The sequence below is a fragment of the Channa argus genome, chromosome 6 (genome assembly GCF_033026475.1).
Source record: "Channa argus isolate prfri chromosome 6, Channa argus male v1.0, whole genome shotgun sequence".
In the NCBI taxonomy this organism is placed as follows: domain Eukaryota; kingdom Metazoa; phylum Chordata; class Actinopteri; order Anabantiformes; family Channidae; genus Channa; species Channa argus.
In genome coordinates this window covers 4837735-4863014 of record NC_090202.1, presented here as the reverse complement: position 1 = coordinate 4863014, position 25280 = coordinate 4837735, and the positions used below count along the sequence as shown (strand labels likewise).

Below are 25280 nucleotides of genomic sequence, written 5' to 3'. Positions count from 1 at the left end.
TCTGGTTCCATAGATAAATATAGCTGGGTATCATCAGCATAACATTGGAAATTTATGGAGTGTTTTCTAATAATGTTGCCTAAAGGAGACATATATAAAGTAAAAAGTATTGGTCCTATCACAGAGCCTTGTGGAACTCCATAGCTAACCTTTGTGTGCATGGAGGATTCATCATTAACATGAACAAATTGAAATCTATCAGATAGATAAGATTTAAACCAACCTAGTGCAGTTCCTGTAATTCCATTTTCATGTTCCAGTCTCTGTAATAAAATGTTATGATCAATGGTATCAAATGCAGCACTAAGATCTAACAGAACAAGTATAGAGATGAGTCCAGTATCTGAGGCCATGAGAAGATCGTTGGTGACTTTTACCAGTGCTGTTTCTGTACTATGATGAACTCTAAATCCTGACTGAAATTCTTCATACAAATTATTCCTATGAAGGTGATCACATAATTGTTTTGCGACTACTTTTTCAATTATTTTAGAAATAAAGGGGAGATTAGATATTGGTCTGTAATTGGCTAAAACACCTGGGTCAAGACAGGGTTTTTTAAGTAATGGTTTAATTACAGCTACCTTATAGGCCTGTGGTACATAGCCTGTTTCTAAAGATAGATTTATGATATCTAATATGAATGTATCTATTAAGGGTAAAGCTTCCTTGAGCAGCTTAGTTGGAATAGGGTCTAGCAGACAGGTTGTTGGTTTAGATGAGGTAATAATTGAAGTTAGCTCAGAGAGATCTATGGGTAAAAAGCAGTCTAACAGGGATTGGGGCCTTATCGATGACTCTAGCACTGTTGAACATGAAGATCTATCTGTAATTTTTGGGGGGAGGATCTGGTGAATTCGTTCTCTAATAGCTACAATTTTATTCATAAAGAAGCTCATGAAGTCATTGCTGCTCAAAGTTAAGGGAATAGTAGGCTCAACAGAACTATGGCTCTTAGTCAGCCTGGCTACAGTGCTGAACAGAAACCGGGGGTTGTTCTTGTTTTCTTCTATTAATGATGAATAATATGCTGTTCTGGCATCACTGAGAGCTTTTTTGTACATTTTTAAACTATTTTTCCAGGCTAAATGAGATTCTTCTAAATTTCTTTAACGCCACTTCCTTTCTAACTTTCGTGTTTCCTGTTTTAAGTTGCGTGTTTGTGAACTATACCATGGAGATCGCCTCTGCTGGTTTACTGCCTTCTTTTTTAGAGGGGCAACACTATCGAGTATTGTACGTAGTGAGGCGGCAGAATTGTCAACAAGATAATCTACTTGTGCAGGAGTAACATTAAGGAGACTACTTTCCATTGTATTAACATATGGTGAAGCAAATGATGAAGAAATAATTTCTTTAAATTTGTTGACAGCTTTTTCACTTAAGCATCTGCTATAGTGGAATTTTTCCCTACCTGCTATATAGTCTGTTATTGTAAATTCAAATGTTATTAAAAAATGGTCAGACAGAAGAGAGTCGTGAGGAAATATGGTTAAATTTTCCGCTTCAATTCCATACGTAAGGACAAGGTCTAACGTGTGACTAAAACAGTGAGTGGGTTTATTTACATTTTGGGAAAAACCAATTGAATCTAATAATGAATTAAAGGCAGTGCTCAGGCAGTTACTGTCAGCATCTACATGGATGTTAAAGTCACCCACTATAATGACTTTATCTGTACTAAGCACTAAATCAGATAGAAAATCGGAAAATTCAATCAAAAACTCTGAGTAAGGGACTGGAGGACGGTACACGATAACAAATAATAGTGGTTTTTGAGTTTTCCAGTTTGGGTGTGAAAGGCTAAGAGTAAGGCTCTCAAATGAGTTATAACTATGTTTAGGTCTAGGAATTATTGATAAGCTACAATGGAAGATTGCTGCAACTCCTCCACCTCGGCCTGTGCTTCTAGGAACATGATAATTAATATGACTTGGGGGGGTTGACTCATTTAAACTGACATATTCTTCCTGCTGCAACCAAGTTTCAGTGAGACAGAATAAATCGAATTGATGATCACTTATTAAGTCATTTACTATTTACTTTACTCTGTCTCACTTACTAAAGCAGCAGGGCGGCCGGGGGTTCTGTGGGTGAGGAGACACAATGAACGAGTAGGTAATTCTATGATGGTTAGTTTTAAGAAGCCTAGTGTACTCGAGTACCGTGAAGGTTACTGAGACGATCTGGCAACTTGTGATGTTGTGGTGTGGAGACCAGTTTATGAACTGCTGTCATTAGGGCGAATGAGTGCATGCAGGTGTGGCCGCCGGTGCAGTCCCAGGTGCACTAGGGAGGAAAAACAAACAGACAGGGATGGGAGAGCAGGTGCTGTTAGGGTCCAAGATCCAGGCCCGTGGGACCCAGGAGCGTTCCTCTGGGCCGTAACTCCCAGTCGACCAAGTATTGGAGACCCTGACCCCGGCGGTGTTTGAGAAAGTGTTTGAGTGGTGTTTGAGAAAAGGCTGCACAAGATCATCCTTTACTGAAGTACTTTGATGGACTGACACACCAACTTGGTTGGAGTCTTGTTACTGATTGAGTGCTACATCACTTTTAAACTAAATTACATTTATACCATAACCCCTTTAAAATTACTTTTTTTTTTTTGTGACTGACTTGACTTCAGGACTTTTATCAGATTTCAGGCAGCTTCCTTTGAAACAAAAAATATGATTCTCAGAAAAATTGAGATTTGAATAAGGAAGGACTAGGAGGACACGAACAACACTATTTCTCCTTTATGTGCGATGCATTTAAATGCATTAACACTATTTTTCTTCACTTGTTCAGCTGTGTTACAGTTCATCGCTGGGGCCTATTTTGTTTTGCTATTTGAAGAGTTTTATAAGTTGTAGTTAAGATTCAGCTCAAACAGCATAAACAGTGAAACTAAATGCATGAGGGAGACTTGTGGTTGGAGAAGCTTTGGCCTCCCAGGGGGATTATTAGCTTGCTGCAGGCTGTTATAAAGCATGTCAGACAACCCGCCACTTTGATTTTCTTTAGTTTACTTGCAAGATATTGGCAGTATGCACTGGGAGAAATGTAAGTACAACATACTTTAGCATGTTGTGTTATTTACATGACACATGCAGACTGTAAAATCCTTACCACTACCTGTTATTACAGTGTCTTTTACGTGCAATAACAATTGTGAGGTATTAAATCTACTTTGACTTTAGTGAATAATATAGTAGGACAAGTGATTTTTTTAATTAAAACTAGTTCAAAAAAGAGTTTCATCTAATATTTTATACACCTTTGTTGGTTATTCACTTTGAGTTGACACAGTATCATGAGCTGCATACAATAGAATCCAGTACAAAAGCCTTAAGATAGACTTCGAGAAGCGTAACATTTTAATACAGGGGATATACAATAGAAATTAGATTTACGTGAAGTTGAAATGTTTGGTGTTGTTTTTAGCCTGTTGTTTTTAATTACTTTAAAGGATAACTTGGTCATTTTGGTCCCGATCCCCTATATTTAACCACCAGTGAAGTTTCCACTCAGTCTGCAAAGTGAATTAGCTTATTCGTCTTTGCCGCAGACCTCTTTTGTTGTCCAGGAGTGATTAAAAACACGTCAGGTTTACATACCGCAATGATGGGTGACGAGGTGCTTCTTTCCAAACCAATCGGTTTAGACATTTTGTAAAAAATGGTGCCTCAAATGATCTGAATCACTATATTTCCATCAGTGACTTGAATCATTTTTGGACAACGACACACATCTATGGCACAGACATTCAAGCTAATCTAGGCACAAATTGAATTGTTTGGGGACCAACAGTGTAACAACTTTTCCTGCTGTGAACTGTGTCAGACTCTTTTAGAAAGAGGAAGGTAGTAGTTTGAAAATCGGCCGTGTGTTGGTATTAGAGCTATAATCTTGATATGCAAAATGGTGGCAGGCAGTAAAATACTGCACAGCTGTGGAGCTTCCTCTTTTGTGATGTCCTTGTGCATGTATGGTGATTGTTTGTCTGTCTGTCTCTGTGCAACATTGTTTAAAACTGAACAAGGTGAAAGACAACAACATGTTTTGTTCAACTAAGTTTCATTTCCGTGATTATTACTGTAGCATTTATCTTTTTATCTCATTTGTTGTTTTGTTTTTAAATATGCAGCAGCCTACATATCTGACACATGAAAATTTACTTTTGAAAAATTTACTTATTGATCATATTTTTTTATTAAAATATTTTCAGTAGTAATCATTAACCAGCAATCGTTTTTAGTCATTTTTAACACTTTGATTATCCTGCAATGGCATATTGCTACAGCAGCCTTACCAGGCTACAGCAGTACTCAGTCTGACATTATCCAAATCCAAATTCAGTCTTTGAATAAATATTTTTTACAGACTTACAAACATTGGATTTAAGAGTAGAATTTTGTGAAAACAGTAACATATTAGCATTTCAATAGCTAATTAGGACCTATAAGAAAGAAAGTTCAATTTACCATAGAAAATATGCTGTGCTCTAGAGGATTTTCCTGTGGTTTGTCAAAGTTGATCTGTGGGCAATTAGTGACATTTAGCAGCCACAGAATTATAACAAATGCCAGAGTGGCACTTTATAAGAACAGTCCTTGTGGAGACATATTTAAAATAGGTGATGAAACACCTAAACGACACACCAGTTTTTGTAATCATTAGTCATAGTAGTTATCTTCGTTATGAGCCTAACAAGAATCTTTCCTTAACCCAAACTTTCTTTGTGCCTAAACAAAATTGGCATATTGGTGCATTAAGTCACATAATAATGACCTACTGAGCCTAGTAACATGGCGCATGGATGTATTTTGAGATACCAGATACCAGATCAAAACATGATGCCCTCTTTTCAAAATATATATTTCAATATACATAATCTATTTCCTCATTCCACTGACAGTATCTAGGATTCATTCATGTGCCTAAGTGGGATACTGGGCCCAGAACATATTTGGATATGTTCAAATTTATTATATTAATATAATATATTAATATCAAAGGATACTACTAAAGCTGTTTAGGTGCATTTATGTAGATAATCCGCCAACTGCAGAAATTCCCCTATCTGCTGTGTCGGGGAAACGCCATAATTTGTACTGACTTTGTAGCCTCAGGATGTACTGACTAAATGCATTTTACGGTAGTTTTACATGTGTTGCGCTGTTGCTTTGAATTTATTAAAAAAAAAACCTCTTTGCTCACAGATCAGCTTTACTTGTCACTGGATGTAAACATATGGATGCACTAGGAGGGGATTTAGCATGAATGTATGTCAGTGTAGCTCTAGAGGAAACAGGTTTATCAGTAAGAAATTCAAATAAATATAAGTGCGTTTGTACAGAAAATCTGAATTGTGGTGGTAAATCAGTTGTCACCACAGATAACGAAGCAGAGAGTTTTTGTTGTTTCTTAAAAGAAAAAAGAAAAAAACTGCTTATATGAAATTGTATATACATTAATGAACTACTACTTTAAGCTGTCATAATATAACATGCATTTAAATGCAAAAATAACAACAATTGCTATAATCATAGTTCCCGTTTTTATGCTATGATGCTATGCTATGATATATTGAGACTTAAGTAATGCAATTTGAAATAATAACTTTAACATTTATTTGGAATGGACAAGAAATATGAAATTTGAAAGAACAGTTTTGACTAAAATTACTGTTGTAAATGTAAGTTGAAAGCGATTTAATGAGCATGAGATGTATTCATTTGCAATCGGACTATGGTCTTATATCTATATCTGCTGCATTTGAAACCAGTAACCCAAACAACACATCCTGTAACCTCTTCTCTCATTTCAAACTCTGCTCTTATCCATGTTCATGGTCAGAACACTTTCACCTCAAAGAGCTAAACTGCCATTCATGAACTCTGTGAACCCATTAAAGTCATTCCATCTAAAAGACAACCAAAGTCATATCTATCTCTCTTTGTCTCTGTGTTATTGACCTTTCAAGCACCACCGGCAGCACTGACTCGCTCAAGACCTTACCAAGGAGTTCGAGTCAGAGACCCGGTCAAAGAGTTGCTAAGGAGGAAGAGGAGTCTGCAGCCACACAGCACCAAAACAGCACCCCCTACTGTGGTAAGGACACATGATGTCAATATGGAGGCCTATGGACATGATATCATATTGTGCACTTTGGTTAATTAATATGCACTAATCAGCCAATACATTAGTACCAATTTTTATGGTGGTTTTAATACAAAACGGAGATGTATCATTATGGGTAAACCACCTGTCAACACATAAAGTGCTTAAAATAATAAAAATTACCACTAGTTACTGTACATGGTTAACCATAATTACAGTAATCAATGGTACATTTTTACATTATGTTTTACACATTAGAACACATTCAAAATTTTATTTGAAAGTAAAAAATGTTTCCTAACGTATTTAAGTTTCTTTTATTTAAACAAAATTCCAATCCCCAATGTGCAGTGCCGGTCCAAGCTGGGTAGAAATTGGGGAGGGTTGCGTCAGGAAAGGGATCCAGCTTAAAAACTGTGCCAAATGGACATGCGAACAATGACCCGCTGTGGTGACCCTGAACTCAAGGGATAAGCCGAAAGGGGAAAAAAATTAAAATTTTAAACAAAACAAAATCAATTATTGGTTATTAAAATTCAGATTTATTAAAATTTTAAGCATCTATTATTGTTTATTTTTCCATTTCAAATGAAATAGAAATGGAAATTTCAATGAGCTGTACATTTAAGCTTAACAATGTGTATAACATTCTGTACTATGAATACATTAATAAACATAAGTTCCCTATCTTTTTCTGGAATATATGGTGGGCCTCCGCCCTTTCCAAAGAATTTTACTAGCCCTCCAAATTTTTCCCTGTATCTTTATCACAGCATCATTAGTCATTAAACAAATATGCAGAACATGAACTACTGTAGCAACAGTCACAGTATGTTAGGGTTATTATCAAGGATTAACTGCAGTTGGACTAATCAAACATTGCAACCCTCTGCTTTGTGAGATTTTAAGTGTTCTTTCAAAAAGCACAGGATACTGAGCACACACACACACAAACACACACACACACACACACAAATAGGAGCATAATAACATTTAAGAAGTATTTATCTGGAAAACAACATCTTTAGGAGTGACAACTAAGTTGTTACTTAAACTCAAGGTCATGAACTTTATACTCTTTGGGGAGGGGTGTTTTCCCTTGTTTTTTATGACATACTCATGAACATATTGCCAAGTTTAATTTGATGTATTACCAAATAAAATCAAAATACCATGTTGCCTTTCTAATAATACATCTGTGATTGCGTTGTGATGATTTATCTCCATACTGACGTTCTTTACTATTCTGAAATGTCATGAAGGTAAAACCAATCAGTGTTTGTCATGTCTGCTGCAGCAGGGAGTTCCGCTGTTATACATAGTTGCTAGTCAAAAAAACTTTACTTTGATGAGCAGAAACTAAAACATTACAGAGTCAGAATGTTCACTGGAGCAAAGAAGGGGGTGTAATTTTGGTACTGGGTGTATTATGGCAATCGACATAGCTTAAAGAAAGGGTCCTTGCAGGGACATCAGGCTGTTAGTCAGTCAGGACCCAGGGGCTATCCCAGAGCAGGGGGGGCTTTTGTCCTTATATAATCCAGGTGTTTCTCTGTGGCAGTTACAGCCATTCCCTACTTGGCTCCAGGGCTGGGCACACAGCCCTATGCAAAATGACTTGCAGCTTTGCCAAAGAGCCCTCCCACCTATTTATTACATCTGCCAGACCAGAAGAGGAAAGACACAGCACTCACATACAAACGTGCACATGCACACAAACACACAACCACGCAAAATGCCTAAACTCCCTTCATGCACACCTTGCTAGAAAAAAAGAGCTTAAGAGGGGCTGGATGTCAACAGTGGTGGAAGAAACTCAAATGTTGCACTTAGGTAAAAGTACAAATAAACAAACATTTACATTTTTACCAAACTAAAAGTATATAGTTACATAACAGATTTGTTTTTTTTAACAGAACTGCAGATTTTTTTAAATGTAACTATCAAACGGAAAGACCTTTAAACAAAACAAGGACCAATTACTTATTTCTTATTAAACTGTAAAAGGACTCATCCTTTCAAATCATTGTACTCTAGATGGCAGAAAACAAAACACACCACCCTAAGTAGGCACTGATGTTAAAACAGAGTTTTAGTAATTATGTTGTATTGTTTTTGCCAGACCTTCACCATAGCTAGGGGTCCACAAGGCCGACATTTCACTCTGTCTGCCAAATCTGAAAAAATATTTTGGTGCATCAGTGCTAGAGGTTGGTTCTAAACTGGGAGCATTTTATTAATATAAGAAAGTGAGATTAGCATTTTAGAAAATATGGTTTGTTTACGATGTGGTAACTTCTCCAGCATCCATCTTTTGAGTGTGAAAGGATGTAGGGACTAACACTATGCCTGCATGACTGGTGTGACTGATGTGATTCCTGTCTTGCTATTGGTTTGTTTTCATATAAAAAATTTAATCTTGTATTGTTAAATATATATGCATGATTGTAACATTGAAATTAACTTTGATTTGAGGTGTAGTGGAGTAGAAAGTATAGAGATTTGTTCTTAGAAACAGCGGAAGAAAAGTCAAAGTAGCCATAAATAATTCTACTTAAATAAAGTCCAGGTATGTGAAAAATGTACACATGTACAGTAAGTACTTGTACATACATTACATATTACAGATCGCATTCTTTTCTGTTGTTGTTGTTTTGAAAATTTGATGAGCCTGGTTGACACAACATACTGGAGATTACAGTTAACCCGGATTTGGCTTGATCCCGGATTTACAAACACATGCTGGTGTTTGTAAATCTGTCTTGTTCAAATGCACTAAGTTCACAGTTAAACAGTGACCTTACTACATCAGGTACTATGACTGGTTTATAATTGACTCATCACCCTTTCCACAAGATCCACCAAATCTGTTGGCAGGAAATCAGGTTCAAACTTATGCATTTATGAACAAAATTGTAGGTTATTTCTGTGCAAATGTGCCTTAGTTAAACATTTTCTTCTAGATAAATTGTTCTTATCACTCTTGTCACTTTAATAAAAGTTCAGTGATCTGTCTTTGGTGGAATGACGGGGAACTATAATTCTCGGTCAAAGCTTTACACTAATCAGCTGCTCAAGCAGCATCCTAATGCTGACAAAAGTTGTCAATGTGGTCACTTCTGCTGCTGCGAGAGTTTTTCACTCCAGGCTGTACTGTGCAGCTCATTCACTGAAGATTCCAGGTTCCCCTTAAATGGGCCATAATGCGCAAATACACTCAATTTTTTAAAACTGTGCTAACACATGTCTTTCAATAGAGGCTTTATTTTTTTAAACCTTTATTTATTCATGGGTGTTTCCCTGAGCGGCTACCTCCCCCTACAACCCTGGAAGTTCATAAAGTTCATTTTATCAAGTAAACTGAGACAATATTTAAGTAAAAAGTATTTAACTTTTTATGTTAATGTCAATCTACTAGTAGTATACTTGTTTGTCTACTACTCTAGTACTTTCTGGGACTGTCCATTAAGAAATAAAGGCCCATACAGTACTATGATGCCAGCCTATTAGTACTTAGAAACTTAAATAAAGAGAGAGCTCTGTCGTAAGACTTTAATGTAAACTGAAACCATTATTCTGTAGTGTCACACTGTAGCATATTGTGACAACAGCCACTACACTTCCATAGGTGGTAATTGCATAATTCTGTTTACTGTAAGAAGCGCTGCAAGGCACTGTGCACCAGGTACTTAGAGGGGACTTGTATTGTCCAATGTACCCTTATTATTGGTCCTATTTACACAACAATAAAAAATTACCCACTTATCATCATTAACAGGAAAAAATCTTGTGATAAAGAATTACACACTTCTTTGAATCAGCAAAGGCAATGTGAGGTGATGCATTTGGTCTTTGTAGCCTCCGCGTGAAATTACTCTGAAATGTATAAGGAAAGAAAAAAAAAATACTTATAGTCAACTGAAACAGGGGTTATCGTCCTTCTAGCAGCTACGGTCAGAACCGTAGAATTAAAACTGAATTAATACAGGTCAAAGACTTTCCTCCTCCGATACAGTTAAGTGATGTTGCGACCTTCACTGTACAATGAGAAATAAAGCTGTGAAAAGTTTTATCGCAATAAAGTTAAATTATTGAGTGCTTTTAATCTAGATTTTTAAAAAAGTAAAAAATAGGCAGAAAAACAATTTGACATGTACAAATGAAAAAATAGTCTTTTCGCTAATTGTAGCATATTTAGAGCTTTGCTCCTGTGAAATTCCTCTTAAAATTATAGCAATATATAACATACAATACAACAAATGAATAAATAATGCAAGTTCAAAATGATTATTTCTGGGAAGTTCAGTAATTTCTTACTGTATCTGTAGGTATTGACTGTTTTGATCAGATAACATCTTCACAGCTCAGTAGCCAACACTGCACGGACTGGCACTCGTGGCTTTAAACATCAACACTCCACACCAACTGAGAGATAAGGTTTGTTCTTGACCTTGGAGAGAGCAACTGGCAAAATAATCCGAATCTAAGGTCCATTAGTAGCCGTTGTGGAAGTTACAGTCAGATCACAGGATCATCTTTAGTGGACAGAGTGGTTACAAAATTGTAGTAGCTATTCTCAGGCAACTTTTTACAACACATCAAACAAAGTCCCTATCGCTCATAGAGAAAAGTACAAGTGCTAACAAACTAGTGCTAAAAGTAAGTTGCGTCATTTTCTAAATGAATATATTTTCAACAAATCTTTGACACATTAGAACAAACAATGAATTGTCACTATTCACTTTGTCTGTTAGTCTGCTGTTTATTAATTTATTATTTATTTGTTCATGTTGTAAACCTTTATTGTTATCCAAAATCTTTGTAAACAAAGTTGACTTGCTTATTTCAAACCACTCTACAAAATTATAGTGAATCATAACATCAATGGATGTTTTTTCAGAACTCATTTTAAAAAGAAGAACGAGTATGTGTTGATTAACAACACCAACACTATTATTAATATTGTGGCTGATCTGCTGAACTGAACTGCTTAACAAGGACACAAAGCACAACATGTTAGTTTAGAAGAAAAAGTTAACAATTTTTCAGTCTATCTAATAAGTACTCACATTCACATATTGTTTGCTTTCCATAGTGGCAGCAAATGAAGCTATCTCAGTGTAAGTGATGGGTGACTAATCCATAGACTTTAGCTGAAGCTAATATACGTGTTCATCAACTTTGTGCTGCAGTTTTACTAACAAAATAAATTATATTTCCATTAGCTCAGACAGATTTCTTTGAGTAAAATGGCCTAATTATATTAAGCCATCTTGAGAATGCATTTTGATTTGGCTTTACCATGTTGTTGAGAGTTGAGGATTTGTTTAACCTCAATCTGAGATCTTGTTGTGAAATATAAACTTCACTCATCAGGTCTCTTTATGATCTGAGAATTGTTTGTAATCTTTCCGATCTACTTTCACCTGTGGGTGCAGTCAGACTCCACCCTCTTTCTTCGAAAAAGTCTCTTCTACTGTGGAACAAGTGCGTGCGCTGTGCACTGTAAAAACGAATTTGTTGACTGTACCTAACAATTTGCATGCATGTTAGGTAAAATCTACATCCTACCTTTCAAAGTTACATAAGCTTAGTAACTTTCAAATTAGTAAATATAACATTTAGATTTAGTTACATACTACTTTAAAATGCCCATGCAAGTTGTTACCTTAATTCGTTTGAGTAATAGAAATAAATGATTCTTCAGAAGTCAGAATAAATAACCAATAAAATGGTATCAATCCATATGAACGGGTATCGTTTCAAACTTAGAAAAACAATCATAGTTCCACTTCATACCAAGCATTAGTACAAAGACATATTATTTCAGTAAATCAAATTCAAATTAAATTTTAACACAATCAGCCACAAAATTAACACCACCTGGTGGTACTAACGTTGTGGCTAATCGGTATATTATTGCACGCCAAATTTTTACAAAATTCAGTTCTGTGGGAAAGCAATATACAAAACACAAATTTTGTTTTGTGTGAACAAATGTTCATACTGTGTATGAACTTTCAGTCAGGTTACACTAATTGGGTTGAAGTGATGGAATGTTGTTTATGAACACTTGAGGAAGATAATTTACATAAGTCATTCCAGATGTGGTTGAGGAGCAATAATCCGTTTTTATTTCTAAAAAGAAAAATAAGAGAACTTATGAACTGGCAGTAAAGTCTGTTAATCTTATTTTAAAAACTCTCAAATCCCAGAGTCTACAATCATTATGTTAATAAAGAGAACATGCTGACCTTTCACATTATTACGCACAAAGCATAATACAATGAGATACACATGTCAACCAAGCTGTATGGTAATTCTGTGAGGTAACCTTTTCATTTGGTTGCAGCTAAATTCTTTACTTTATATTCTGTAGTGATATTTGGTTTATTTAAGGCAGACTTTACAAAAAGGCAAAACAGGCAATTGCCTGGGGTCCCCAAATTAGAGGGGTCCCAAAAATAGGCATGTACTATGATTTTGTGATGCAATACATACCAAAATGATTTTTCATGATCAAATATATATATATGTATTAAGTCAAAGCACCTAATTTATCATCTACCCCAATACAGCACCCCCCTTCACACCCCTTCATGGCCCGGCTGCTGAGTACATCTCTGACCTCTGACCCCTTATGGCTCCTCTAGAGCATTGAGGTCAACAGTCATCATTTTAAACTCAGGGGGATCATTCTTTTCAGTCAGTGGCTCCCAGACTGTGGATCACCCTGCCCTGTCTGCAGGTAGCTGATTCTGCTGATTCTTTTAAAAACTGAAAACACTCTACTTTAGATGAGCTTTTAGCTGACTGGACTCTTATGGTCGCATCTTTTTTGTAGTTGTGTTTCAATTTATATTTGAAGTTTTATTATAGGTATTATTTTCTCTTTTTTACATTTTGTAAACCACAAGTTATTTTATCTGTGAAAGGTGCTATATAAATACATTTTACTTTTACTTTATTACTTAAAATCGCACAAGTGGGGTATTGCCTGCTGAATTTAATGTTGGACATTAAAACGTACATAAACATTGCAGCTTGAAACTACCCAGTAAATAGTGGTTTGTGGAAAAGAATTATTCAATTTATTCTGTGTTAAGCTCTAACATCTGTTCTTGTGACTCACAGATGTGCAACTGAGGAAACAGTTTTTTCTGTTGGCACCATAAATAAAGGCAATGACATAACCATCTACACATGTTAGACCAGCTCTGTCCCACTGAGACCCACATTTTATGTGATGTTTTACTGGCATAGGTTTTTACAACATTAAAAAAGTTAATTGTATTAATTGTATGTAATTTAATTGTAACATAATCAGGCACAGGCTCATTACCACTTGGTGGTATTATTTTTGTTAAAATTAATAAAATTATAGAATAAATGTTAATGTAAATGTTGGTTTTCCCATCAGCCTTTGGCATGGAAACAACAAAAGTAACATTGTAACAAGTTATTTTTAGGTGGAGTACCTGTAATAACATTCCGTGTATGAGCTTTCAGTCAGGTTTCACAAATTCTGTTACAGTGATAAAATGTTTTGTAAGAGTAGAAGGAGCACTTAGGGATGATCATGTGGATAAGTAATTCCAGATGTTGTTGAGCAACCAACAACAAGCCACACTGTAAAAAAAAAGGAATTTGAAGAAATTTTACAAAAGTCTTTGTTTTTAAGAAACATAGTGTTATCAAGCATCATTTACATCAGAAAAATAATTTAATTTTGAGAATATATATGTATAAATTTTTCCTAAGCAAATATTCCAACTAATTTTGACCTAGATTTATCCAGTCATAAGCTGCAAGAAATAGTCTGTGTAATGTAAGAAAAAGATTATGTATTAATGAGATGGCATCAGTTAAAGTTTAAACTACACTTAAAACTAGAGTGGTTAGAGGAAATAAATAGAAAAATCAGCACATTAGTGTTTTGGATTGGGGACTTCTATGAAGAAGCAGGGCAAAAGATCTAGGAAGACGTTCTAGGATTTGACAGACAGGTAAGAGTTAGTTGTGAAACCTCATGAAAGGCCAAATATGGTTCCGAACAAATACCCATTCATAAATTAGGCCACCAGGGTGGTATAAATCTTATAATTTAGCTATTGCTTTGAGAAACCCATGAATCAGTTTATAGAGTGAGCTTTCTGGGACTGCAATGTCCGTCTATACAAGTTGCATCTTGGAACTACCCAGTAAATAATGGTTTGTGTAAAACAATTATTCCATGTATTCTGTGTTGTTAAGCTCTAGTGTCTGTTCTGCTCACAGATGTGCAAGTAAGGAAACTGTTTTCCTGTGAACAAACAGCAATAAACAACAATCTACATGTATTAGACCAACTCTGTCCCACTGAGACCCACTTGTCATGTTATGTTTTACAACATAAAAAAAGGCTTTTTTTTTAGTTAGTTCCATTTTTATTTCATTTTAACACAATCACCCACAACATTATTACTACTTGGTGGAATTATTTTTGTGCCTGATCTGTCTACCATTGCCAGTGTTGAGCTCTCTACTCAAAAATCTAATATATTACTCATTGGTTCTTTCTCTGAATTTTAATATAATTAATTTCACAGTACTGTGTGACACGAACCCGAAAGTTGTCTTTTACGTTTTGTAAACCAAAAGTGATTTTATCTGTGAAAGGTGCTACATAAATACATTTTACTTTTACTTCCTTACTTAAGATAGCACAAGTGGGGTATTGACTGATGAATTTAATGTTGGACATTAAAACATTAAAAAAATATCTTGACCTTGCGTTAACTTACCCCTTATTTTAGGCATTTAACCCAAAACAAAGTTTAAAAACCCATAGACCCATATACACGCAAGTTCAAAAATAATAATCGATTTCTGGGATTTGTGACTAATTTCTATCGCACTCTCTATATTTTATTTCCTGTTTCTACTGCAAAATAAGAGCCACACAGATTTTTAAATAACAAATGCTATATATTTTGACAAGTGGGATGTTAAACTGAATCAGAACACTGTACAACCAGCTATCAGGCCACATGCAGGTGAAAAAAGTGTCTAGGAGAGAAGAAACAATACAACATGTAAACTAGGATTAGCTTCATGCACATTAACTTTTGAAACCCCATAAGTTTTAAAATTCTGATAATAAGTTAAGTGGGAGGTAGGATTTGAATTTGGGGGAAAGCTGTACGAGCAAACAACGTTTGATGCAGGACTGAATTTCAGGTTGGAATAGATAATGTGGTCATTGCACATTGAACAACCTCTTAGACAGAAGAGGCAGCCCATGCCTGCAGGTTTGGATACTACCTGATGGGGGAGGGTGGGCATGAAGGTGAATGAGGTGCTAATAACAAGAGCGCCGTAATAGAGAGGGTAAAATTTACAACATAGTGGCTCAGGTCACTAAGATAAGGAAAGAAAGATTGATGGGAAAGAAGGAAATGATTACAAGGGGGATCAGGATTTGGATCTATTAGAGCTTTTAAATGCCCTACAGAAGAAAGTAGGTAATGTGTCATATGCTAATAAAAGCTGGAACACATGGAAATAATGGAAATAAGACCCCTGTGCTCATCACATTCAAAGGGGAGAAACTGACAGAATGAGTCTCTTCTGGTTACATATGGTATAGATTTAGACCATATGAAACGTGTGACAGTACAACTGCCAAAGATATGGTTATTTAGCAGGTGTGTCTGGAAGCCAGTATCATAGTAGATGTTGGGGTAAGGATGGCTGTGTGCCACAATTCTATAAAAAGTGGCAGTTATGGGGAAGAGTGTCTAGCATCATTTGGCAGGTGTCCAGACTATATAAAAGCAAAAACAAATACAGGAAATGAGTCAGGAAAATGTAATTACCTATACATCGGCAGTGAGGAAAGTGGAGGGCGTGAACCCGCCCAATTTTCTCAGAGGGACAGAGGAAAGATCACAGCTGTTAAAATTCCCTGGAAATGAGTTTTCAACTCTCAAGAACTGAGTTGTGGTAAAGACAATGTGAACAATTGTTGCTTTTTTGCTTTTTTTCTCAAATCCCCCTTTCCGCTCACCCCAAACGGTCAAAGCAGGTGGCCGCCCACCCTGGGCCTGGTTCTGCTGGAGGTTTCTTCCGTTAAAGGGAGTTTTTCCTCTCCACTGTTGCCTGGGGCTTGCTCAAGGGTGTAATTGTTTTTTTTTCTGTACATCTTTATAGTCTTAATTTTATTCTGTAAAGTGCCTCGAGATGACTTTGTTGTGAATTGAAGCTTCCATGGAATAATGGAAGAACAAATATGGTTCAGAACAAATACTCACTCAGAAACTTGTATTGACATAATGTTTATCTCACCACATTTAGGTCAAGTGGGTGAGTGGAGTATAATCGATAGAAATGTGATGAGGACTCAACTAGCCTCAACTCAACTGTGAGCACATTTGGAAGAAAATTGGTCAAGAATGTTTGACCAAGACATTTCAATTATAAAACAGCAAATTAGAAACAGTTTGAGGTGGAAATAAAGCTGAAAGTGGGAAATGTAAATAGTGAAGAGGGTTTAGATAAATAAAATGGCTCAAAATATGTTTATAAGATTATAAGATTTGTATATGTATGTTCCAATAAATAAGACACCAAATGAAAAACAAATTACACCAAGGTGGAATAAATCTTGTAATTTATCTAGTTTTTGAAATAAGGTAATGGGAAACTGAGGAAACATCTAAAAAAAAAAAAAAAAAAAAGACGGAATACAAAAGATTGGGAGCAAAATGAAGAAGGGCCATAAGGAAATCAAATGTATGCATTAGTTAAAAGCATTACTCCAGTTTGAAGGTAAGGTATGAAAAAGGGAGGTAATTAGTAAAGAACAAAACAAGTTGTGGCATAATTAAGAATCTCAGATGCTACTAATAAAAAAGTTTAAAAAAGCAGGTAAGTCAGGTTTTGTTACTTCACCATGAAGAGAAGGTTTGGGCTAATCCAGTATTCAAGTATTTAGTAGAATTATTGCTGTTACCTCTAATAAATTTAAATTGGGAATGAAGGTGTCAACCTAAACAAGAGAAGTGTGAAGAATTTCAAGAAAAATCTTGGCTAATAAAGAATAGAAGGTAGCAGTATTTCTACTAGAAATTGATAACTGATTAAAACATGTACTGTATACGGAACAAACATAATTTTTACGATGGAAAACATCTTAATTTTAAGTGTTACTCACTAACCCCATGAATCAATTTTTTTTCTGGCAATGTAAAGTCCAATACTTTGCAGCTTAAAACTACCCAGTAAATAGTGATTTGTGGAAAAAAATTATCTAGTTTATTCTGTGTTAAGCTCTAACATCTGTTCTTGTGACTCACAGATGTGCACCTGATGGCACCATAAATAAAAGCAATGAAATATCCATCTACACATGTTAGACCAGCTCTGTCCTACTGAGACCCACATTTTATGTGATGTTTTACTGGCATAGGTTTTTACAACATTAAAAAAGTTAATTGTAATTTCATTTAATTGTAACATAATCAGGCACAGACTCATTACCACTTGGTGGTATTATTTTTGTTAAAAATACAGTACAAATACTACTGTAAATGTTGGTTTTCATTTCAAAAGTAACATTTAAGTTATTTTTAGGTGGAGTACCTGTAATAACATTCTGTGTATGAGCTTTCAGTCAGGTTTCACAAATTCTGTTACAGTGATAAAATGTTTTTTATGAGTAGAAGGAGCACTTAGGGATGATCATGTGGATAAGTAATTCCAGATGTTGTTGAAGAGCACCAACAACAAATATGGTTTCGAACAAATACCCATTCATAAATTAGGCCACCAGGGTGGTATAAATCTTATAATTTAGTTATTGCTGTGGGAAACCCATGAATCAGTTTATAGAGTGAGCTTTCTGGGAATGCAATGTGCGTCTATACAAGTTGCAGCATGAAACTACCCAGTAAATAATGGTTTGTGTAAAACAATTATTTCATGTATTCTGTGTAGAAATGTGATTACCATTGCCAGTGTTGAGCTCACTACTCAAAAATGTAATATATTACTCATTGGTTCTTTCTCTGAATTTTAATATAATTAATTTACTTATTACATCCTGTCAAAAGTAACACATTAGAATCCCTTTTAAATTACGTTTGAAAGATGGAGAGACAATATTTTAAATATGCGTTACTGTGTTAATCAGTGCTGGAGTGTTACTGCATAAACAATAATGCATTGTGGCCCAACAATGATTGTTGCATGCTAAAAATTTTACAAATTCACAGTATTGTGTGACTCAAACCCAAAAGTTGTTTTTTACAAAACAAAGGACAACTTGTGTGTGAATACTGTTAATGTTTTCACATTCATTAGGTTCATAATATTTACATCTTTTATAACATTATATGATTTATAACATTATATTATATGAACCGTATATAAATTTGTTATATTTATTGTGTAACATAAAACATGTTAGTAATGAATTGTTATTTTTGAGTAGAAGGAACACTTGGGGAAGTTGATTCACATAATTCATTCCAGATGTGGTTGAGGAGCAATAATAATAAGCTGCACTGCAAAAAAGGATTTTCAACAAAAGGGCAGATAAAAGATATAAAAGATGTGGGAAGAGCTTGAAGGAAACCACTATTATTTGTTATCGTGTACTGTCCTCCAGTCCCTTATTCAGAATTGTTGATTGAATTTTCTGATTTTCTATCTAATTTAGTGCTTAGTACAGATAAAGTCATTATAGTGGGTGACTTTAACATTCATGTAGATGCTGACAGTAACTGCCTGAGCATTGTGTTTAAATCATTATTAGATTAAATTGGTTTTTCCCAAAATGTAAATAAACCCACTCACTGTTTTAGTCACACCTTAGACCTTGTTCTTACTTATGGAATTGAAACGGATAATTTAACAATATCTCCGCACAACTTTCTTCTGTCTGACCATTTTTAAATAACATTTAAATTTACAATAACGGACTATACAGCAGTTAGGGAAAAATTCCACTATAGCAGATGCTTAAGTGAAAAAGCTGTCAACAAATTTAAAGAAATTATTCTTTCATCATTTGCTTAACCAATTGTCAATACAATGAAAAGTAGCCACCTTAATGTTACTCTTGCACAAGTAGATTATCTTGTTGACAATTCTGCACCCTCACTACGTACAATAGTCGATAGTGTTGCCCCTCTGAAAAAGAAGGCAGTAAACCAGAAGAGGTGGTCTCCACGGCATAGTTCGCAAACACGCAACTTAAAACAAGCAACACGAAAGTTAGAAAGGAAGTGGCGTTCCAGAAATTTAGAAGAATCTCATTTGGCGTGGAAAAAGTGCTAGAGTCATCAATAAGGCCCCAATCCCTGTTAGACTGCTTTTTACCCATAGATCTCTCTGAGCTAACTTCAATTATTACCTCATCTAAACCAACAACCTGTCTGCTAGACCCTATAGACCACAGGCCTATAAGGTAGCTGTAATTAAACCATTACTTAAAAAACCCTGTCTTGACCCAGGTGATTTAGCCAATTACAGACCAATATCTAATCTCCCCTTTATTTCTAAAATAATTGAAAAAGTAGTTGCAAAACAATTATGTGATCACCTTCATAGGAATAATTTGTATGAAGAGTTTCAGTCAGGATTTAGAGTTCATCATAGTACAGAAACAGCACTGGTAAAAGTCACCAACGATCTTCTCATGGCCTCAGATAATGGACTCGTCTCTATACTTGTTCTATTAGATCTTAGTGCTGCATTTGATACCATTGATCACAACATTTTATTACAGAGACTGGAACATGAAATTGACATTAAAGGAACTGTTCTAGGTTGCTTTAAATCTTATCTATCTCATAGATTTCAATTTGTTCATGTTAATGATGAATCCTCCATGCACACAAAGGTTAGTTATGGAGTTCCACAAGGCTCTGTGTTAGGACCAATACTTTTTACTTTATATATGTCTCCTTTAGGCAACATTATTAGAAAGCACTCCATAAATTTTCACTGCTATGCTGATGATCCCCAGGTATATTTATCTATGGAACCAGTTGAAAATAATCAGTTAAAAAGCTTCAAGCCTACAAGACATAAAGGCCTGGATGTCCCACAGTGTTTTACTTATAAACTCAGACAAAACTGAAGTCATTGTATTTGGGCCCAAAAAGCTCAGAAATATGATGTCCAATCATATTGTTACTCTAGATGGCATAAGTCTGGCCTCGAGTACTAGGTGTTACTAAGGGTTATTTTTGACCAGGATTTGTCCTTTACCTCACATATGAAACAAATCTCTAGAACAGCCTTCTTCCACCTACGGAACATTGCCAAAATTAGGAGCATCCTGTCTCAAAGTGATGCCGAAAAACTGGTCCATGCATTTGTTACCTCTAGGTTGGACTACTGTAATTGAATTGAATTGAATTGAATTTGACAGATGGGTATGAGTTGTTGGTGAAACCTCATAAAAGGCCAAATGTGGTTTAGAACAAATACACATTCAGAATCTTGTATTGAGCACAGTTAGGACAAGTTGGTGAGTGAGTTATAATGGATAGAAAAGTGATGGGTAGCTATCATGTTCCAACATGATTAAAAGGACAATTTAGAAACAATTTGACATGTAAATACAGCTGAAGGTGAGAAATGTAAGTAGTGAAGAGGGTTTAGATTTAAAAAAAAAATAAGATTGTTCATAAGATTGTTGCAGCTTCTGGGGAGGGAACAATAAACCAAGTGAAGTAAATGAGTCTGTGGACATTGATTAAAAAAACACCCTGATTGGAAATATGTATTTAGTGAGATTAAAACTGTAAAATATGCCTTAATTCAATGTGCTGGATTTGTCTACGATGAAGCCAGGTCTAACTGTGTCTGAAAACAGTGCTTGAATTGGAATCATCTGCGTTCTGACTCTGACCTGATCTCTAATTTTGCATATCAAGAAATTCCCAACTACAAATATGCTAATGCTGGTATAGTTTTTTTTAAAACTCTAAGACAGGCACGCAAACGCAATCATGTGCGCACGCACGCACACACACACACACACACACACACACTCACTTCAATTACAGTTTTAACTCGGTGGCTGCTCACACCTGGACTTGATCAGTACTAATGTAAATACTGCGTATTTATATATCAACAGTAACATGTGATCTGCTGTATTTGTGCTACAGTAACAATTGATTATAGTTCTGCTGCAATTACTGCAATATTGACATACTCAACTAACATTTTTATTTATGTAACCTTTTTCGCCCCTAGGATGTGGTTCCACACAACCACCAGTCTACATACACACAAGGTACTTGTTTATTTATTACAGTTGCACGTGAAAGTTACCTGACACATTTACCAGAGTGATTACTGTAACTAAAAGCATGTGTACCTGCATGTTTAAAATTCAGCCATCTTTGGTGCTGATATTACTGCTGGCAGCACAGCTGAGCCATCAGCTGTAGTGGCCGATGGAGGGCTGCAGTACACGGGATGGAAAGCACCGCCCCCTGCCACCACCGCTGGCCTACAGTCTGCCATGACACCATGGTCCTCACCTGAATACAGCCAACAAGACTCCTCAGCTCAGACTCTGGCCTACCCAACGACCCCCACACTGACTGCAGATGTGTATATGCAGACTCTGTGCCCCAGCTACACCATGCTGACCTACACACATACACCACTACTCACTAATTTTGGGGTGAGTACTCTGTGTTTCGAGAAGGTTTTAAAATTACCTGTTACCTTAGCATTTCCATTTTCATTTACCATTTTCAAGATGCAAGATTCAAACAATTTTATTCATCTGAGAGGGAAATTACTTTTCTGTATTACATCTGCTCTCTGTTCCAAAGAAAGAAGAGCCACAGTTATAGTTTTTGTTGCTTTGTGATCAACAGTAGCCTTTTTGTTATTTTTTAATTCTATATAGACCATACCAGTGAGCCCCTCACCAGCCTCCCTCCCTCAGATGGAGCTTCAAGATTCGGGACTGACCTATCTCCCTTGGGCCCAGCCCCTTACCACCATATCTACAATGCCTAATCCAGGGGTCCAATTTGGTCCCAGCTCTGCAGCTCTGCCCACATCCCCTTTGGTGCACATGCCCTTATCCATGTCTTTGACCACCATGATCCCTCAACTGGAGGCCCAGAGTGCAGACCCTCATCCCCAGATCCTGGACCTTCCACAGCGTTCAGACCACCCACTGGACCCTGAACAACAAGGTCAGTCTCTGGATGAAGATCAGGGTGTAGAGCCAGAATCACCAAACCTACTGGATAAACTTCTGGAGGATAACAAGGAAAATGATGAAGAGGAGGAAAAAGACTCATACAGCAATTCGCTTTTCATACCAAATGTCTAAAAATATCTTAATTTTGTCTGTCCTAGAAACCAGTATTGTGAATCTTCTTGTATTTTCAGGCTCAGTGTTCTTATGGACATGTCTTTTAATTATTTTGACTAATAATGCTGGACATCTGTTTAAGTGTAACAGTGCTGAAGCTGTACAGTAGTGCATTCTGGACCACTTGTGCACCTAAATGAAACATAGAGAAAATTGCTGTTTATTATAGCCAGGCTCCAGATATTGTAGCTATCCCCAAAGCCTCGGAACTGCTGGTACTGTAGCCTGTTTTTCTGTTAAAAGGGCTTTGTGGAATAATAATTCATTACAATGTAGTTCAGTACCATGCACCAATAGAGCACAATGAAAACAAAACCATTTTGGGTGCCCTGATAGCTGAATGTAAAAGGAACATACAACGTTTTCACAATGTCCTGGGTTGAAATGTGGCTGGGGATATTTGCTGCATGTCATGCCCCATCATTCCCCTGTTTTATGTCTGCTGTTAACAAGCATGTAACTAATAAAGGCAGAAATGCTCCAAAAAATCTAAAACAAAACCATGCATACAAAATCTGTGTTATAATACAGCTGAAGATGATTGCTACAGTTCTTGGAACATATTCCCACACATTTGTGTTTAACAACAAAGAAAAACTAAGTATTTCTAAGTAACTGACTGCATGGGTTCGGAAAATTTGGGGGTCCACAGGTCATGTGGGAACAGAGCAACATGGCTACAATGATACTGAACAGGGCGACAAACAAGTGTTCAGGGGATCTGACAAGTTTTAAGCAAAGCCAAGGGACAATTATACCTAATTATCTAAACTAGTTTAAGTGGAAGTGAACTTGCTCAGAGACAAAATGTCTGTTAAAACCACACATTCCCAGGAAAACTTTACATAGTATCTGATGTTTACAAAAGGCAGTTTGGATAGTAATAATAGTATATTCTGATATCACTTTTTACCAAAACAGGTTACAAATAAAGCCAGTAATTACTGGATATCTGGAATTGGAGCCTTTGTATAAGATTTGCTTTTGTTTGTTACTTATCTTCCACTGCAACTACATAGAGAGACACAAAGAGGAAATTTAGAAATAAAAACTCAGTTTGACTCAGGCCAAACAAGCTTCATATTAGCTATATATACACATTTCATTAAATTTCTGATTATGTTGGCCCTCCACTTCTACTGAAACAACTTAGGGAAGCAATTTCTCTGTTGCCTGTATTAACAGGTTATACAAAGTAAGTTTTAAAACACCATTATATATTTATATTAAAAACAGCTTCAAAATTATTATGATGGTTCACTGACTTGTTTAATAAAAAATGGCTTCTCTGTCATTACAACAGAAGACCTGGAAGCTCATAAACTGCAGTATGGAACTTTGGCTTCCTGTCCCAGAACCATCTTGTGAGAACCACATAGCTCCATGCATAATCTCTCATCACAAAATGAAGTCATATAGAGGTTTAGCAGACGTATCAAACTTTCTAAAAACACACTAACACGACATTGGAAGTGGTGATCGCTCGTTATCCAAATTTCCCCTTTTTTCAAGGTAATTCAAGTTTTGTAAGGTATTTTAGGTAGCTGTTACATTTTGGTTTGTGGAAACATTGTAATGCTGCTGAATTTCAGTTTGTGGTTAGCACGCACATTACACCAGACATCATAGTGTCATTAAAACCCTTTAATATTACTGCAACATGTTATTCAGCACCATTGTTTGACTCCTAACACTTTCTTTGTCAGGTTCAATAACACATTTAATTTGTAAACAAATGTGCCTCGGTCCATGAGGGGGACTGAAATCACGACTGGCATTTATGACAACTGTGTAATAGTGAATCATACTCAGCAATGACAGGGAGAGAAAAATTCCTTTAAAGGGGTGTTATGCACTAGATTTCAGGCTTGTCCAAAAATATTAAAAAACATTTATATATCAAAGGCGTCTCCTATATTGAACCCAGGATCTTTCAGAATAAAAGAGAACAACAAATCCCTTAACGAATCCCCGTTGAGCAAATAAAAGGCGATGAAGGGGAAAAATCCTTCATTGGAAGAAACTTCCCACACAACCAGGCTCAGGAGAGATGATATCTCCCCTGACCACTTGGAATGAGTTTGGCGAAATAAAAAAAGCAATGAATTAGAGGCAAATTAGTAGAGGCAGCAACTGCACACTGGAAACTTAGCTGGGGGGGGGGCAGTAAGTGGGAATATCTGCATTAAGTTACAAAGAAAGTGAGACAGAGGGGGAGATACAAAAGTTAATGTTGGTTCTGTTTCATTTAATTTAGGGGGTTTATACAATATGAAATTAAACAAAAAATTTTAAATCAACTTCCTGCTAAAAATGTGCCATTAGCTTTCTCAACAACTGTTGCTATGGTTGCATTCACATTTGTATAAGTCCCCAAGGGTTCAGAGGATTTAGCTGGAACCAAGCGCACAGGAACATGTTTTCAGTAAGGTGGGCTGGCAAGGATTCATGCCAACACCTTCTCAACATATAATGATTCTTCGTAAGGCGTCAAATTGTCCCACTTTTTTATATCCTGTCATATTGTTGCCACAGGTACCTTTGACTTTACTTTTAGATGCTCCATGAGTGCCACCCTTTGATGCTAGAGGAACAACTTTATTTACGAACAAAAACTGCATTAGGATTAGCAAAATCACTTTCAGGGTAAGGTTAAGTTACAAGATAAATTACATCAAACAAATTGCTACAGTGACACTGTCACCCACGTACTCCCTTACTATAGTAACCATGAGCGCCACGTTGTGTCATCATCATCATCATCATTAAAGGGCAC

The 25280-nt window shown here is 36.1% G+C and overlaps 1 protein-coding gene across 1 annotated transcript; it reads left to right on the top strand.

Moving 5' to 3' along the window:
* Window positions 1-2909: 2909 nt before the first annotated feature.
* On the top strand, window positions 2910-24332 carry LOC137129060 (POU domain class 2-associating factor 1). Its single transcript, XM_067507869.1, has 5 exons — window positions 2910-3048; window positions 5972-6099; window positions 21361-21400; window positions 21504-21796; window positions 22028-24332. The coding sequence occupies exons 1-5, from the start codon at window positions 3033-3035 to the stop codon at window positions 22460-22462; spliced, it is 912 nt and encodes a 303-aa protein (XP_067363970.1). The 5' UTR covers window positions 2910-3032; the 3' UTR covers window positions 22463-24332.
* The last annotated feature ends 948 nt before the right edge of the window (window positions 24333-25280 follow it).

Bases quoted from the DNA above. Each gene is read 5' to 3' on its own strand.
- LOC137129060 (XM_067507869.1), top strand. The intron at 21,401-21,503 runs GTACTTGTTTAT...TTTAAAATTCAG, and splicing joins CCAGTCTACATACACACAAG to CCATCTTTGGTGCTGATATT. The intron at 21,797-22,027 runs GTGAGTACTCTG...AATTCTATATAG, and splicing joins CACTACTCACTAATTTTGGG to ACCATACCAGTGAGCCCCTC.